The sequence below is a fragment of the Emydura macquarii genome, unplaced genomic scaffold, assembly GCF_026122565.2.
Source record: "Emydura macquarii macquarii isolate MOO-44397 ecotype Brisbane River unplaced genomic scaffold, CSIRO-AGI_Emac_v2 contig_2676, whole genome shotgun sequence".
Classification (NCBI taxonomy): domain Eukaryota; kingdom Metazoa; phylum Chordata; order Testudines; family Chelidae; genus Emydura; species Emydura macquarii.
Window position 1 is genome coordinate 45,927,259 of NW_027132813.1, and position 18,379 is coordinate 45,945,637.

Here is an 18,379-nt window from a genome sequence, read left to right on the forward strand (position 1 = left end):
TGAATTAGTTTGACGTGATTGGAAAGCTTGTTAAGACTCAGGCTAACAAATCTGAAGGCATCTTAGCTGGCCATGTTGTTGTCTGACTTGCTTCTTAGTAAACACTAAGAGGATTTTGCAGTTACGTTAATCTGATGTTCTTGAGTTGATAAGATTGAAAAACATGCATTTTTTTGCCCTTCAAGACATGGCCAGATGGAGCCTTATGTCAGGGTTGCCTCTAAAGTTACACTTCAATTCCATTAAATGCACAAATGACTATGCCTGTACATGCTTAACCATCAGGTCCCTTGCCTTTCAGGATATGTTACTGCGGGTGGAAATGCTGTTTTCATTATTATTGTCCTATAATAATGCCATGGTCGCATGTGGGTTTTCCACAGTGTACTTAACCAAAACAAGCCCCATGCACATCGGTGCAGCGAAACACGCTCCAGGACTGAGTGACTGGCCCAAGGGTAGATACATTTCAACCTCCTCAGGGCTGTTCTCCTGGGCAGACCAGAATATTTGTGCTTGGAGTTACAGTGAGCGCTCAACATCAAACGGGGGCAGCACATCTAGGGAACTCGATTAGTGTGATTCTGTATAATCAAAATTTCAAACCAAATATACACAACATTACCTAGGCATTAGGGTTTTCACTTGAATTTAAAATCAATTTTGGCTCTCAGCCTCAGACTGGTTATGTGAGTGGCATTTTATTGTATATTAAAACAACGGCACAACCAGAGTTGGCCAGAAGACAATACCGTTTCACAACATCTGATGTTTCTAAATCTGTTTTTTGTTCCACATTGGAATGAAACCAAAACCTTTGGAAGGTTTCCATAAGTACAGTTTTGTCAAAATGTCCTTTTTCAGATCGAGATCAGGTTTTCCATCTCTCTCTCATGCTCTCTGTCTCTCTAGAAAGTCCACCTTGTACCTGAGAAACTGTCCTGTTGAAACTTTCAAGGACATGTATAAGTTTTCTTGAAACATTTCAGTTTTGACAAAACAACATTTTTCAATGAAAAATCATTTAGTTGAAAAGTTTCCAACGAGTTCTAGACAAAACTAAATGTATAAGGCTATGCGAGGGCACAATTAAACGTGAAAGACTGGAGTTTTCAAAGGAACCAGCAGGACTTCCAGTGGATTTCAGCACCCAACTCCTTTAGGTTCAATGGATACATGGGTAAGATTCAGGCACACTAAGAACAAGATGAACTTTAGCACGACACAAAAGAAAACAAGCAGAATGCAGAGAATGTCTTTAGAGAGTCACAGCAGCAGCGTTTCAGAAAATGAGGCCAGACACTGGGACAACCACGTGTTTGTGTTGGACAACCAAATATGAATTGTATGCTGACTGTAGAAAAGTGACGTTGAAAGGCATTTTCTCAGCCAGGCCTCATCTGAAATTTAAAATGTCTTTCAGCATTATCAGGTGGATGTTTGGGTATTGTGATAGACAGTGAGGTTATACTGACTTAATGTAAGAGCCCAAATCAGTTTATAGTGACTGGTGAGGCATATTGACCTCAGCTTTGGGTTTTCTATACTCACTGAGACATTTCCTTCCATTGCAATATACCACACTTGTTTAATACAGTAAAACAAGGCCATTTAGCTGTCATGATGTTGGTAAAGGAAACTTCTATTTTCTTCTCTAGGTACTTAGGTGATATCAATACAACAGAGTTTCAAACATTGGCAAATTTTACAGTTTTTTGTAACTCAGCAAGTAAATATGAGAGAACGTGATACTGCATGAGCTACTCTACAGATCTCTGATATTCATATCATGTATGTGTTTCAAGTAATGATGGCAGCTGCCATATGTATATATATGGATAATTTGACCAACACTAAGGAAATGCTGTTACACTGGGTTTTATGTGCCCTTGAGAGTAGTATTTTAGAGCATTTATCACCTCTGTATCTAGGAAGTTATATATATATATCTATATAAAAAATGGGAAGTGTCAAGCAACTTTAATAATAGTGGTGTTACTAGCTCTGCCTATAATTCTACACTCTGTCAAATTCTAAGGCACAACTTCAGCTTCATTTTAAGCAGTTTATATATGCTCTAAGTATTAACACAAGGCTTACAATAATTCCATAAGAGTGAATATTCACAATTCACGTTGTTTAATTTCATTGTTTACTGTTAGATAAAATTATCAGATTTTGGATTCTGTGCCCAAGTTTCAAAGGAAGTTCCGAAAAGGAAATCTCTTGTTGGAACGCCATACTGGATGGCACCAGAGGTGATATCTAGACTGCCGTATGGAACTGAGGTAAGCATAACAGGTGCATTTGTTCTCTGCTGCAATGTTCAGCTGGTGCAACCACTTCCTAACAAACAAGTAAAAATTTAAGTGACTTTATTGATCACTGTGTGGACACGTATAGTTCTGAATATGTTTAATACAATAAAAAAAGTTGTAAATGGTAATCACAGCATGTGCAATAAAGTAGCAAGATGGTACCTCAAAGCAATGACTTTATACAGTGACTTGTCATAAAACATGATCCCTGGGGATACGATCAAACTGTAATAAATGGAACTAATGTTTAGAATGTTATACAATACACCCTCTGTGTGTATTTTTAGCTTCAGTGTTATAATTAAAGAGAATTGCCATAATTTTCTCTTTAATGAACACATTTTAGTACTCTTTACTATAACTCCTGGCGCTGATTTTCAAACATAGGAATGTGCATTCGCTAGTACAAAAATGCAAGCCAATCAGTGCATGCAGTATGCACATGCAGTTACCACCATTGCACATGGGAATCAAGCATTTATTTGCTTGTGCAAACAGCAAGTTACATGTGTAACTTGTCATTCCTGATGTTTTGGTTTTGTTATTATTTGTACTGTGATAGCAATATGAGCCCCAGCCATGAAGCAGGATACACAACGAAAAGATGGTCCCTGACTCCAAAGGGCAAACCAGGGTGCAGTTAGCCAGTTTGTGATCAGGGAGGGATTTTTAAAAATGCTCAGCATTGGCCTGACTTTGCTCAGTGATAATGAGCTAAGTCAGGGCTGAGAGGTTTTGAAAATCCCACTCACATTTCACACACATTGCAAGTAATTGCATCCACTCACACCTTGCTTTCCATTCAAAACATAAACTAGATAGTGTTTTACTTCTCTCTCCAACCTGCTGGCCGGCTTCTTGCCATTTCTTAACAAGTGGGGATACCCTCCCATAAACATCAGATGTCAGGTGCTGATCTTTCCATGCCCTTGTACAGAATCTGGATGATTCTTCATGTGAGGGCCCATTGTGCCAAGCTTCAGATCATCTACATGGGGTCACAAATACTTTATGGTTGTCCATGATCCTTAACTTTCCAGCTGTCTATCAAGAAGTTAGAAAACTGCAAAATGAAGCATGCAGAAACCTCAATCAGAAAGTTCTGCACATTCCTGCCTGAAGAAAATGCCGAGTTATATAGGAGGTTGACTTGGATATCGATAAACTCCAACAGAGGAATAATGAGAAGGTTTGGGATTAGGTCCCAAATGAAAATGAATAACCACTATATAACACAGGATAGAAGATCATTGTTAATATTCTTTCTGCACTGGGCTCAGATGATGGAAGGGCAGTTTTCCCCATGACCTTTGCTTTGGTCTGGTCAACAGACTTCAACTTTGAAGATTTGTGCTTCAATTGTATGTTTTATCTTCCCTGAGGAAAAAGCAAATCCTGATTTTTGTTGTCCTTCAGAACAGAAAATTTCAACAGATCCTACGTATATGCAGTTATGGTTTAGCTGAGGACTTATTTTAAAGAAATTGACAATTCTTCATGAGCCATTCTTCATGCATCATATGGCTGTTGTCTGACAAACAGGCATTTCTATGGTGGCTAGACCATGCAGTCAGACTTTCAGTTACAGCTGATCAGTATTTCTGAAGAACAGTTGAAAAAAACCTCCCAACCGGTTGCAAAGGTTTGGGATTTTTTTTTAGATCTAGTGCAAACCTCTCAAATCATTACACTTCCACAATATTATTTGTGATCCAGTGTATAAAAGAAAATAATCTGTGTGTTGTTTTCCTACTTGGAAGCTTATGTAGAAATATTTAACAATTTTAGAAGATTTCTAATTAACCTTAGATTTTGTTTGTTACTGTGGATGAAGGAGGGTAGCTCTGTCCAATTAAGCACAACAGTCGCATGGGCTACATTTGCTCTCCAAATGGCTGCAATTTGTCTCAAAGCACGGCCAACTCACTCATTAAGATAAGTAGCAGTAACAATTTCTGTGTCTCTGGGAACTATTTTGAAAGCCAACAAACTATCAGGAGAATAGACCGTTCACAGGTTTTGTTGGGGACTTTCAGATGAGAACAGAAAGGAGATGGCTGGACTCACAGGTTATATGTGAAGTTATAACCCATTTGTTACCTAGTACTGAGTCACTGTATTTCAGAACTGGAGATCACTATGGATTGATTAAAAAAAAAATTCCTCTCTCTTAGTAATGACAGTGACTCAGAGTTTCACATCCAAAGAAGTGGCTTTTAACCCTCCTTTTTTACTCCACCTGGTAGTAGGAGTTAGCATATTTTTATTTTATTTTATATTACCTATGATAACAGCTAAGACGAATAAATACCTGATGCACAGCAACAGGGAAGTGAGTCATGCAGTAAAGTTGTAAGGAAGAGGATGTATCTACACACAATGCAGAGTGGGACAAATTCTGTTCTAAGTTACAGTGGTGAAAAACCAGAAAAACTCCACTGTCATCTCTGTTACTCTGGATTTACAGCCTGTAAGTGAGAGCGAACTTTGGCCCAGTGTGTGTGGCGCATGGTACACAAATGATTTTGGGCCTGATGGTACCATGGGTACATCTGTACTCAGAGCTGGGGATATGATTCCACAGCTTGCATAGACATACCCACACGCTAGCTCTCCTTCAGATAGCATGCTAAAAATAGCAGGGTAGCCACTGGCTGTGGCAAACAGCAGCACGGGTTAGCTACCCCAAGTGCATACCCACAGGCTTCAGGTGGGTTTGTACTCAGTAGGGCTAGCCCAGGCCACCACTCACCGCTGCCCATGCTACAGTGGCTACTGTGAGAGCTAGTGCAAGTATGTCTATGCAAGCTGTGGAATCACACCCCCAGGTCCATGTGTCAATATACCCTTAGGCCCCTTTACACCATTCAGGAAGTGTAAAGGGGCTTTAAAATGAGCATAGGGTACATTTACACCACTTTAAAACCCCTTTACACTGCTAGAGCAGTGTAAAATGGCATTAATGTAAATGAGAATCAGTCCTATTATTATTCAATAGGGAGCTTAATAGAATTAGAATAACTGGTTTTGTGGCAGTTGAATTATACTCTGCTCTTTGAATGTTCTCATAAACATACTGAATTCTAGATGCTCCATGGGACAAATCTTCAGATGGGTAAATCAGTGTTTTCCATTGCAGTCAATGGCCCTTACTTGGGTCTGGCCCATACTGGTGTAAATCTTTATCGGCTTCAATGAGCTATGCTCATTTACACCAGCTGAGGATCTGGCCCATAATTTATTGTGGATACCTTTCAGTATGCACCTTTTTCTCAGTAGCAAAATGTATTAATAGTTGGTAAAAAGATAGCTATCATCTCAATTGGCCATATTGTGCCATCAGTTTTTAAGCAGAAGTCCCTATTGAAACAAACATAGCGGACTGCTTAAAAAGCAGTGGCACTATAGGGCTGTGAGGATTAAACATCTCAAAATGATCATCCTATAATGTGTGTTTGTATCTTAGTTGTATAGTTTAATAACTGCCTGTCTATTGCAGGTGGATATCTGGTCGCTTGGTATCATGGTAATAGAAATGATAGATGGAGAACCACCTTATTTCAATGAGCCACCTCTCCAAGCAATGCGCAGGATCCGAGATAACTTACCTCCACGAGTGAAGGACATACACAAGGTTGGAGTGCTCATATTTATATGGAGTCACACACGTATTAAGGTGAACCAAGCCCATGACCTGATAGGATGGTATAAACTAAGGGCTAGATCGTGGCTTCAGGCACATCCCTGAGCAATGGGTGAGAAATAAACTGGGTGTGGTAAGGTGCTGTGGGCCTATACCAACAGTAAATCACCACTCCCGCCATCCTGTGCTGGCTTAGTCACTCTGGCCGGTGAATTGGGAGTGGGGGGGACTGGAATGAAACCCCAGCTCTGGGGATACAGTAAGTGGGTGAGCAGCCCTACGGACTTCTCCACATCCTGACTCAACGTCCAAGGGGCCTGTTAAGGTGAGTCCTACTCCTTTACATGGCCTAAGAGTCAGAGTCAGAATTTTGTCCTCAGTGAGAATGAGAATAATGAGAATAACCCAATAAGAATAACTGACCAGACTCATTGCTGTGCTAATACATTTTATACCAAACCATTTCTAGTGCCATGTTCTGATTCTTTCCCCACTCATGCCACAGTACTTCTTAATTTACTAATACATGGAAGATAAGTGCCCTTTCAGTCCTATATATGTACTAACTGTAATTCCTATCACAATTTTGCATGCTTTTAACATAATTTTAATTGACTTTCCAGCAAAGCTGGTTTGAAAAGCCACTCTAGCGTGATAAGTCATTTATTTTCTCTGCTTTTCATAATGTCGATGTGATGTTGCAGGTTTCCTCAGTGCTCCGAGGGTTCTTAGATTTGATGTTGGTGAGGGAGCCTTCACAGAGAGCAACAGCACATGAACTATTAAGACATCCATTTTTGAAACTGGCAGGCCCTCCTTCTTGTATTGTGCCACTCATGAGGCAATACAGGCACCACTGAATTCAGTGAATTTTCAGGTGGAGGCTTGTACAAAAGTTGGATAAAGACTTGCCAAGGAATCCAGAGATTATGTGGAAACTGTGGGAAAGTGCAAAAGTACAGAAATTTATCAAAGTCAAAACAGCTGTGTGGAAATAATACAGTGTACAAAATAATGAGATGCTCTCTTGGGCTATGAAGGAACTGCGACTTTTCTTTGCCACTAAATCGAACAGCCGCCAGTTGGCTTTTAGCACTGCAACATGAAGCACGTTTTCCACGGGTAGTCATCTCTTACCCTTTCAGCCATCAAAGCAGAAGGACCCAGTTACAGATGTGGTTGTGGGAGGGGAAAAATAATAGATTATAGCACAGCCAGGCTAAAACAGCCGAATTTTATTGAAAAAAGTAAACAATGTGGCACTTCTATTTCAGAAGAACACTTTTCTGGCAAAAAGCACTTTTTATCTCAATCGTAGCAGTGTAATGTATTTTGAAATGAATTTGTAATTTTCTGTACAGTACTTTTTTGATAATTTACAGTACTTTGATGTCTTGTAACCATCGTGCTTGTTGAAGTAATAAGAGTAACTTAGCAAGAGTTTGAACAAAACCTTTCCTACTTTTTTATTCCTTTTGAAGAAAGAAAAAAAAAAACCTTTAGGAACTTAGAATGTTGGCAGATTTTCAATCAGCTTCAGTAGAATACACTTCTTAATTTTATAGGAATTTAAATAGCAGACACAGAGATGGTGCAGACAGTACTGATAAAAATGATGCTTTTCCCATCACACCACTGAAATTATTGTTTTAAAGATTTGAACACTTCTGGAATCACTAGATCTGATGAGATAATTACAGTCACACACTAGAAATAAGTGCTTATGTTGAATGTTATAAATTATGAGTTTTTGTTTCATATAATTGTTTCCAGAACCACGTATATTAGCACATCAAACTCACGTACATTTGTTCAAGAGATGGTTAATGAGAAAGGATCATCTACTAGCAATATGGCAGATTTTTCATTTAGTCTGTACTGGCCTCATTGTCACAAACTAATCCTCATTATTTATATCATGTGTTGGAAGTCAAAATTGACTAACGAGATCTAATTACCAAGCGGGTATTTTCCAAATTTCAAATAGACTGTTGTAATAACGTTATGATGTGTTTTCCATATAGAAAAAGTTGTGCTGCTGTCTAGACCTTTTTGAATGTTGATAGAACAGTTGACTACTACAATAAATTTTGTGTTGCTTGTTGGATGAACTTGCATGTTAATTGTAGGCCTAAATAGATTTTTGCCTTTAAAATTTTTAGAAGTGCGCCATGATTATTTCAATTATAAATAAATTTTATTTATTAATGATTAGTTGTTTGAATTATACATAATATAAAAGCCATGTCTTTTCCAAATCATTTTTTCTTACTGACCTTGCTTTGCAATATGATTATGAACATAAATATTCCAGTTTTGTGAAAATACTCTGATTTGTTGATTTCTTATTATGGAATTTTGTAGTGAATAAGTTGTTAATTATTTATTGTAGTAAAATATAAACAAAACACACAGCACTAGCACGCTGCTGATCTAAACTTTCTGAGTTTTCTTCTCAGACAGGAGATTTTGTCAGTGGCAAAAAAGAGCCTTCATTTTATACCATAAAAAAAGTTAAAGCAAACAAGGAATAAAACCAAAAACCAAACAAGAATGTCAAATGTTTAGTAAATCCTCTTAAATTTGCATATCTTTTGCCCTGTTTCTTTTCTTACCTTAACATTAAGCTTGCATATTTTAACTTTGCAAAATATACCCAATCCTCTCTGGTCCTGAGTTCTATTAATTCTCTTTGAAGTCAATTTGAACCAAGAGGACTCTTAACACACCTCAAAGAATGGGGCTCATCGGGCCCAGATCTGTGCTCTTTGCCAAATTCTGTTTTAGTAAAATGAAGAGGGTCTCCTAAAAGATTGGCACAGATTTCTGGATTGGTTGTTGGAAAAGAACACGCTACACACCTGGTGTCACCAAGCAATTGCTAGCCAGTAACAGGCCTCCTTAACTGGGGAGCTGTGGTTGTTTGATTCCCAGCATCTCTTACAAGCCATGAGGGTGAAGATGCCTCCATGTTTACTGCCTCTCCCCATGCCATTTGCAATGGGAGTTTTGCCTGAATCGCACCCACAGAATCTTTGTGTTTAAGAGAATATGAAATTAAGCCTACAAAAAGGAAAAACGCTCCTATTCTGTGGTCTTGACAGCTCAGGAAAAATACTACATCAATAAAGACAGTACCCTACAATTAAAACCATTAAATTAGCCGCAAAAATAAAACTTTTAATCATCTTTGAATAAAATAATGGTTTTGAGATCCAGCACATTTTAAATGGGACAAGTGGAGAATTTTCTGTAATTTTCTAATCACTGGATATTTTTAAACAGTATTCATCAAGTTTATTAAAAGTTATTGTCAGCTGAAAAGATTTTGTGAGCACCAGCTATTGGTGGAAAAAAATAAACATGCAAATAAAAATTAATGTTTGCATTTTCCTTGTGTTTTTCCTGTTTCTTTTGCATTTCCATGAGTTCCAAAAGCCAAGTAACATTTCCTTTGCAAGAGAGAGTTGTTTTTTTAAAGTTCTGTTGACTTCATGCTCCAGTAATTTATGAGAGGCATCAGCGTAAAGGGGCATTTGAATACAAAAATATATAAATGGACTTGACCATTTGCTTTCAACCTGGGCAACTAGTGAAAGGAAGACAAGGAGGGTGGATTAAAATGGAGAATGTGCATAGTCTGTATTGAGTTCTGATGACGGAGTGGTCTGAGTGATTCTGAAGGAATAATAGAAAAAAAAATACAAAGAAAAAAATCTTAATATCAAGCTAAGTAAATTTCAGCATTAATTTTTATTGGAAACTTCCACTCAATTGCAACATGTATATGCGGTTATTAATCTGACTGCATTTTAAAGAGGCTGTAACAGGGTCCTTCTGAGGACCCACCTTTTATCTGATTAACCTGAAAGCCCGCAGAGAAAAGTTCACAGAGCCCTGCTGACTCTCTGTGGCAGATGTTGCTTGTAAACTCCACCCTGGAAAGAAGAGAGGTTGAAGTGGTCTTTTAGACGGAGGAATCTAGACTGTGGGGCTGAGCAGTTCCAAGGGAGGAATCATATGCACCTGGGGAGAAGACTCAGACTTCAGTTTGTTGTCTGTCATATTAACTTGTTAATAAAATCAAATCCTAGAAATAGGGTGAATTTTGACCCTGCACAGCTGACTGTGTGTGAGAGCAACTTTGGAATGACATCTTTTCCGGTAGTGCTATGAACCGGACTAGGCTCCATCTTGAACTCATCTTTAATAACTTGTGGTGAAATCCTGCCCTGGATTGAGTTTTGCCACTTGACTTCAATGGAATCAGAATTTCGCTTCTGGTCTGGTAGTCTGTTGGATTCCAGATAAAACCCCCACTCTCTGACCGAAGGAAAAAAAATACAGAGCTACTCTTTCTGCAGGCCTAGATAAATAAAGTGTCTTGTGCTTTGTTGATGTAATTTACTAGGCTGTGTGCATGATATTTCAAGAATGAGACAGTACCTTCCAGCTGCAACGCTCCAGGAGTGACATATCAAAATTACAAGAAAGCATGTAGGACTTCAACACCTCATTGTCAGTGAGTTACTTTATTGGCTGATGATGTTGTCTCTGCACAAGCCCCTATAGATCTTGAATGAATTAAGAGAAATAAACAAGAAAAAGAAATGAATGAATTCTGAATATAAGGGACACCACATTCATATTCAGTGCAAATCAGGAAGAAAAATAAATAAAAACTTTTCATGGGATTGAATTAATAGTTGTCCTACATGAGTCAGTTGTTGCATGCTAATCTGAACCTACAAGCAAGGAATATCAGGTTGAAAGAATAAATGCTATCTTGAGAACCTTTGGAAGACTGAAAATCAAGCTTAATCTGCTTAAACAATAAAATGTCTGAGATTTGTACTGCTAACTATTACATAGTGTAGAGCAGAAGTGGGCAGGACCTTGAAAGATGAAGCAGAAAGTATAAACTGGATTGCAAAATATGAAAGAACACTTCCTTAGTACTCCATGAAAATGGAAAAAAACAAATGAGAATGAAACCCAAGGCGAAGGATATGTTCATGATTGCAATTAAGTAGAAACTGCTAAACGTGAGCTAAGCATGTCACAAAAAGAAGAGACAAGAAGGTGGGCTGGAATTACAGTTAGCTACACACCAAAGGGTGGCAAGTTCAGCATGGACTCCTAGCACCCACATGTGGTACCACATCAGAAAAGCTGAGGTGGCCCAAGGTGTAAGAATGCACGAGTCCTGTAGCTGATTCACAAGGGAAACATCAAGAGGATAGCAAAACTTTGCGTGTGAAGGAAGCCTCCCTCCTTCCCACAGTGGTTGCGTCTTTGCCTAGTGGATGGAGATGGAGACAAACCAAGGAACTTTATTATACCTTTTGGATCACTTTTTAGCCCAGAGAGAGGCTGTTTGGAGACATTGTGATGATGTGGCTGTAGAGCTGGCAGACAGCATATAAGACAACAGATAACTTCTGTTCCCATGGGTGTGCCAATATAATTGATATTACTGATTCACAAAGGATGAAATACATTTGAGTGGACTGTAGCAAGGGGATAGATTTGTGCCGTCTAGGCACAGCCTAACATTGAAGGTGGCACAGGGAGAGCTCAGAGAGGAATTGGGCCTCAGTCTGTAATATGATCCATGGCCCTGCCTCTTCCTCACTTCTCCCAGCTATGTACGCGGAGACATTATATCCAAACCCATCAGCCTGCAATTGTGACTAGTCCCTGCTTGGCTGTGCAAGTAGTGGGGGAGTCTTGTGTGTCCCATGCAAGCCAATCACAGTCTAGTGAAGAGTGTCCAAAGGGATTTATGGACTGGATGTCTCCCTTCTTTCATGTTCCAGGATCAGATTCATAAAATGAGCTTGCTATGAAAGAGAATCAGCGGTTTGAATAGCCAGGCCAATGATTTGCCTGTCCCTGAAGATGATACAGTATTGAAAAATAAACATCTCAACACAAAATGCCCCAGAAAGTTAGTCCCTGACTATGAATTCGTGGCTTGTGTAATTTTCTTGAGCAGCCCTACATTTTTTGGAAATAAAAAATACCCTTTAATTCCTCAGCATGTGTCTCAGCTGTCCAAAACTGTCAGCAAAGGAAACAGATCCAGAACTGTAATGTTCCCTGCATTGGGTTCTCTTTCTGTCAATTGTGCTCAGTCATATAACACCCAAAAATAAGTGCCAGACTTCTATTTTTTACACATTTTTAGAGACCTGTAACTTTTCATAGGAAATACACTGGTGGTGTGCTGTGATGCAGCATAGCAAGAGAAATACTCCAGGAAGAACATCAAGAAATCTCTTCTTGTCTCTGTATCCCTTTAGTTTTGTCATTTGGGTGTTCAGCTGGTACTCCTATTAGAATGATTCTACTGGCACTGTTCAATAGTTACTGCATCTATTTGTAAGTTACCTGTTTAGCATGTACAATAGTATCCATAAGTGCTTAATTTATAGAGCTGAGCTAAATGGAGCTAGGATTTTATTCTCTCTTGAGCCATGTTTGTGCCTGAAAGTGAATAATTACACTGGAAATCTCCATCTTTTACTTTGCCAAAATATACGTCCAAGTGCATTGTTTATCTCTCAAACAAATGGATCCAGGCAATTGTATGTGCCAAACTTCAAAAATCAGACCCTCAGTGTACATCTGCACTAAAATCAAACACGTGCAGCTGGCCCATGTCAGCTGACTTGGGCTCATGGGGCTTGGGTTATGGGCCTATAACATTGTAGTATAGCTGTTCGGGCTTGAGCTGCAGCCCAGGTTCTGGGATCCCACGAGAGGGGTGGTCCCAGAGCCCAGGCTTCACCCTAAGCCTGAACATCTACACTGCAATTTTATAGCCTCACAGCCTGAGCCTCATGAGCCTGAGTCAGCTGACATAGGCTAACTTCAGGTGTTTGATTGCAGTGTAATCATACCCTCAGTGTTTACAATAAACCCAGACTCACATGGAAGCAGAAGATGAATCTGTTAAATTTCACTGATCTCACAAGGTTGACAGAGTGGTCTACGCTGTTCATTAATGCATATTTCATCCCAAGAATGACAAGAAGCTTAAATGCTGTCGCCCTAAAAGTCTGAACAAAATCACCTCAGCATTGTATGTACAGAATTAATTTTACAAATCACCCTAGCAATCCTGGAAAATGTCTGCAGTGACCCCCACACTTCAGGTACACCATAGGAGTTCCCTGACATTATTTTTAGCCTTTCTAGTCCTATATATACAACAGAAGCTACCTAGATTTTTCCCACGCGACAGTGCAACAGGAGTAACAGACCAACTATCAACATCAGATTACTTCATTTAATGTCCATATAACACATTTTAGTACCATAGAAAAAAGTCTGACTCCAGACTCCATCCCTTCAGGAGTTAATCTGCTGTAGGAAAGGCCATTCCTATCTGTTCAACTGTCAGGAAATAGCAACTGCCTTGAATGGATGCATACTTCAAATAATCAAAAGAGATCATTCAACACAGCTCAAGGAAATCCCCAAATCAAAATTCATTTGATCACAGAAATCTAGGAACTCTTCGAAGCTGAAAGATATGTTGCAAGCTATATAGTTTTTCCTGAAGATAGAGACTGCAGAGGAAGTCCCAGAGAAAGAGAGAGTCTCAGCAAAAGAATATATCTTTTTTTGTAGTACCATAGATATCAGACTGTGGTTGGCCAACTCTTGACCAAATTGTTATACCATCCATATAGCCAGAAGATGTTTTCCTCTGGTGCCCTGGCAAAAACCTGTCTTGACATAAAGCTATTCCCTCTGATGCAGGTATTCCAACCAGCTCTTTCATTGTAAAATCATACATTTTGGAATGGCAGCAGTCCTAAGCATATTCATAAAAGCTCTCCTCCTTCTCAAAGCAGTCCTGAGGGAAAGCAGTTGTTACATAAACCACTTCCGCCATGATATATTGGTCATACTTTATATCAAGGCTCCATTTATACATAGCTTATAAAGGGTTAATAAATGCCTAATAGATGTTATAATGAATGGTTAATTGATCGTCATAGAGTTCAAGCTATAATCATCTATAACGCCTTCTACCAATAACATGTATTAAATGAACTACTCATGTCTGTAACATGCTTATGATATCTAATAATCTTGGATAACCCATTTATAAGTGGAGCCTTAAGATAAAGTTTAACAGCTACATAAACTCTGCAGTTCCTCAAGAATCACAGATCCATAGTGAATCTACAGAGAAGCCACCTTACACCTTACAGAGGCATTTTCACCTAAGGCTGAGACTGAACAGCAGGCGAAGGAGAGTGATCAGCTCACTCAAAAAGTAGTAGAGTCTTTTAATAACCACAGCTGAGCTTTCATACATAAAGTTAGTCAGTCTTTGATGAAGAAGTTGCAGGGTGCACCGTTATCATGTGCTAAGCAAAGATGGTTGGAAAATGGTTTTTCCCTCAGTTCAGCTAAAATTTTGACTTTGGGGCAAAAAAATGAAAAGCCACAAATTTTTTGATATAAACCAGAATTATTCAGCCAAACACTTTTAGTTTAAAACCACAAAGGGCAATTTGGAACTATTTCTGAAGTGACTTATAGATTGGATGCCTCGTATCACTCTTTTCCCATATGGGCTGGGCTCCATCACCAGACTGCATCTCCCATGATGCAGCATGGTGTCCTTTCTTGCTGAGCTTCCACAGTGCTTCCTGGGAGTCTTTTGCCATGGTGCATCATGGGAGATGTAGTCTGGCTGGGAAACACAGCCCATAGTGGAAAATTGGAACATGAGGCACTGCACTGGCATTTCTGAATCAAAATTTTTCTTTTTCTGAAAAAAATTAGTTAAACCCCTACTTTTCTGCCAAAAACAATTTATGATAATATGAGAGTTTGAGAACTGATGAAAAAAAATTTGGCCCCACCTAGTGCTGGGTTACCATGACCTGCATGGTGCTTCAGGACCTACATATCCTCACCAAAACAGATAATATATTGGCATATACCCATAGCCAAGGAGCAATGAACCATTCAGCACCCACAAAGAAACTTTAATTCTGGCCACTAGACTCAAAGTTCCATTTTTACCTGGTGGTTTAGTATTTCTACATTTACAAATTCACTATAACTTGAATGCAAAGTAATTTTCAATGGCAACCTTAAATGAGAATTTTCAAACTGTTTCATGTTTAAGTTTTGTAAAGATAACATCCTGCATCACTTTTTGTAAGAGGGGAATAGCATGGAGACCTAAAGTAGATCTGCCTTAACTTATTTTGAACCAGATGCGTCATGATCTTTCCCCACTGCTGGAACTAGCTCTGAATTACCTTTTGCGAGTCAGTTTTGTCTGCCAACTTCCAGAAGTCACCAGCCTCTGTTGCTCTTAGGATGCTAAGGATCCTAAGCCAAACCCTGCTTTTTTTTTGCCTCTTCAAACAGTTCAATGTAAATGCTGAATTGTAGTTTCCCATGAGGGATGAGAAAGATTAATTGTAGCCCATCAACCTTTGTTAGGTGCTCCGTCATGAAGTTTGAGGGTGCTTTGGGCTGCCTGGGGAGTTCTTTTTCACTTTCCTGGTTTTATAAATGGCTATCCAGGCAGATAAATGATTTCTTGTCAACCCCATATCTCCATACCCTGTTCCTCCTCTTGACTATTGATTAGTATGCCTGCCACCTACCTGACTTTTAAAGATAAGGCTGATTAACGTGCCACAGAGTGAACCGACCAGTGAATACAGTGAATACTGGCTTTCATTTGCATTAAGGCCCTTGTACCTCGCTCTGGCAGTGTCCTTAAAGGGTAGGTCTACGCTGCACTTAAAAACCGTGGCTGGCCTGTGCCAGCTTACTTGGACTTGAACGAAGGAATTTATAAGTGCAGTGTAGATGTTCGGGTTCAGGCTGCAGTCCATGCTTTTGGACCCTCCCTCATCACAGGGTCCTAGAGTCCAGGCTCCCACAAACGTTTACACCGAATTAAACAGCCCCTTTGCCCAAGCCCCGCAAGCCAGAATCAGCTGGCATGCGCCAGCCATGGGTTTTTAAGTGCAGTGTAGACATGCCCAAAAGGGTTTTAGTGTAAAGGAGGCTCAAGCCCGTAGTGCTTAGGGTAAGTCTCCAGCAAATTTACGTGACCTTGAATGTTTTGGATGCCCTTCAAATTCATCCAGCCTCTGCTGCTGGCCATTTTTGGTCTCCCTACAGTATCTCATTCTGCGTTTATTCAAGGCTGCCAGAGCAGCATTCAGAGACGAAGGGAGAGGGAAGGCAGGCTTGCTGCTTGTTGTTAAGGTTGCTGGGTTGGTGGTAACTGTGAGCAGAAGGATGACTGATTAACCAAGGCTTTTCAATACAAAAAAAAAAAAAAAGGGCAAAAGGCAGTTTTTGAGACGTGTCAGCACAGAAGGAAGGGCGACAGTCCGTGAGAGAGGGAGCATTACGGATATGGCCATACGGCTAGCAGATATCTGCCAGAACGGTACTTTAGAGCTGGCTTGCTTTCCTAGATAAATAGGTGGTGACTAGGAAAAAGACTCCTCCTTCCCCATTTCCAGTCTATTATTCCTCCCCTTTGCATAGTTAATGACCACATTTTAAACTCCTTTATACCTTTGATGGCATGATTCAGATTCTAGTCCACAACCCCTTACACTGAGTCCGTTGGGATGGCTGATGTTCTGGGTGTGCCTCTAGGATGCTGTACAGAGCCACTGCCAGGGAGCTTTGTGGAGAGCAAGTTCCGCAGGAAGTATTACCCCAGGGGACCCAGAGTGACAGTAACCTGTGGTTCTCTGACTGGCCCGTGCCCTATTTAACCCCAGGGGTTGCCCCAGGAAGTTGTCTGGGCAACTACACGCACTTTGGGCTGTGGTGACTCCGGACTTCATGTTGTCTTCTTGTCTCTGATCTCAGCCTGACCCTGACCTTTGCCTCCTGACTCCAGCCTGGTACCATCTCCAGTCTCTGACTCCAGCCCGACTTTGACCCTGTCCCTCATTCCAGCTCGGTAGTACCTCTGATCTCTGGAAGCTGGCTTACCGGACTTGGCTCTTGTGATTCCCTCTGACTCCTAGTCAACGACTACCATCCCTGATGTGCAGCTCCCTGCCCAGCTGTGACTGCGAGGCCGGACTGCCTATACCCCAGTCCCTTACACTCAGGCCTTCCCCTGCAGAACTGTCTATACCTCGCTGATGCTACAGAAGGGCACATTTCCCCTCAGTGCTCAGTGGGAGATGCTCCATCAGATCCTGCTTTCAGTGACACCAGCAGAAATCTGAAGGGACAGCACTGGCCTTGAAGGACGTAGGTAGATTAATAAAGGGCTGAATGAGAGCGGAATCTGGCCCACTGCTTCTAATGGTCCTGTCTGAGTCTGGGCCAGCCAACAGTCAATGTCTAAATGTCTACTGTGTAGATTTCTTGTTAGAGCTTCAGCCCAAGCCTCCACTTACGTTCCTGAGTAGGATCGATCCCTCCAGGCTTCCCTCTCTCCTGGTATGTTCTCACCACAGGGATGCTCCTATTGGCTGCAAAGACTCATAACCCACCACAGAGAAACGGGGCCCACAGAGTACATGATTTCATTGGTTAGTGCTGCTCCTCTTCTTCCTTCCTTTTGTTCACTCTCTTGCTTTATTTATCTTCTCCATTCTTGTCCCTTTCTTCCCTCCTCCTCACTTACCAACACACACACAACTCCTCTTTTCTATTTCCCTTTATTTTCTCTTCTGTCTCTGTCCCCCTTTCCTGCTGTCTCCTCCACTCCCAGCACTAGTCTGATTAGAGGAGAGAGATGACCTGAGCACTGCCACACAAGGAGGAGGAAGGGGCTTGGCTCTAGTGCTGTTCCTGTGCCATGGTAGCTCAGTGCTGGCTGCAGTGGTGAAGCATGGCTGGCATCAGTTTCACACTGCAGCAGTTGCTTCTGGGGGTAGATACTGCATAGATGCATGATTGGAATAGAAAGCAAAGGCCCAGAAAGAATGGTGGTTTTCTGTTGGAGCTCTGGCAGTGGGCTCCTTGCGCGTCATCTGCCTCTGGGTGCCTGAAGCCATCTCTGCTGAAATGGACTATAAAGGAGACAAATGACAGCTGAGGGGCTCTTTTGGCATCTGCAGTTTATCTGTCTTTTTTTCTTTTCAAACTTGGATGTAAAATTACTAAGCAGATGTTTTCAGCTTTATGCCCATTCCTGGCTGGAAGAATGACAACAAAAAGGAAGGAAAAGGCAGAGGAGACGTGGAGAAAAGCACCGAGGGCAGGAGAGCATCTCAGCCCCAAGAAAAGATCCCGTTCAGGTAAAAGAAAGCAAGAGCAGAGGCAAATGCAACTATGGTAGAGAAAAAGGTAGGGGAAATCATTCCCTTTGGTGCTAGAAAAAGGGCCTTTCCCCTTTTAGTTATCCACAACAACAGTCTCAGCGCTTCATCTTTCTCCTCTCAGTCAG

General features: G+C 40.6%; 1 protein-coding gene across 2 annotated transcripts in view; it reads left to right on the plus strand.

The window, feature by feature from the left end:
* PAK5 (p21 (RAC1) activated kinase 5) overlaps nt 1–9,354 on the plus strand; it is a 116,004-nt gene extending 106,650 nt beyond the window's left edge. For both annotated transcript variants that reach the window (XM_067565307.1, XM_067565308.1), the window contains 3 exons: nt 2,163–2,288; nt 5,818–5,952; nt 6,666–9,354. In XM_067565307.1, the coding sequence (XP_067421408.1) occupies nt 2,163–2,288; nt 5,818–5,952; nt 6,666–6,821 (417 nt within the window). In that variant the 3' untranslated portion in view covers nt 6,822–9,354. The remainder of the gene's footprint in view (nt 1–2,162; nt 2,289–5,817; nt 5,953–6,665) is intronic.
* The last annotated feature ends 9,025 nt before the right edge of the window (nt 9,355–18,379 follow it).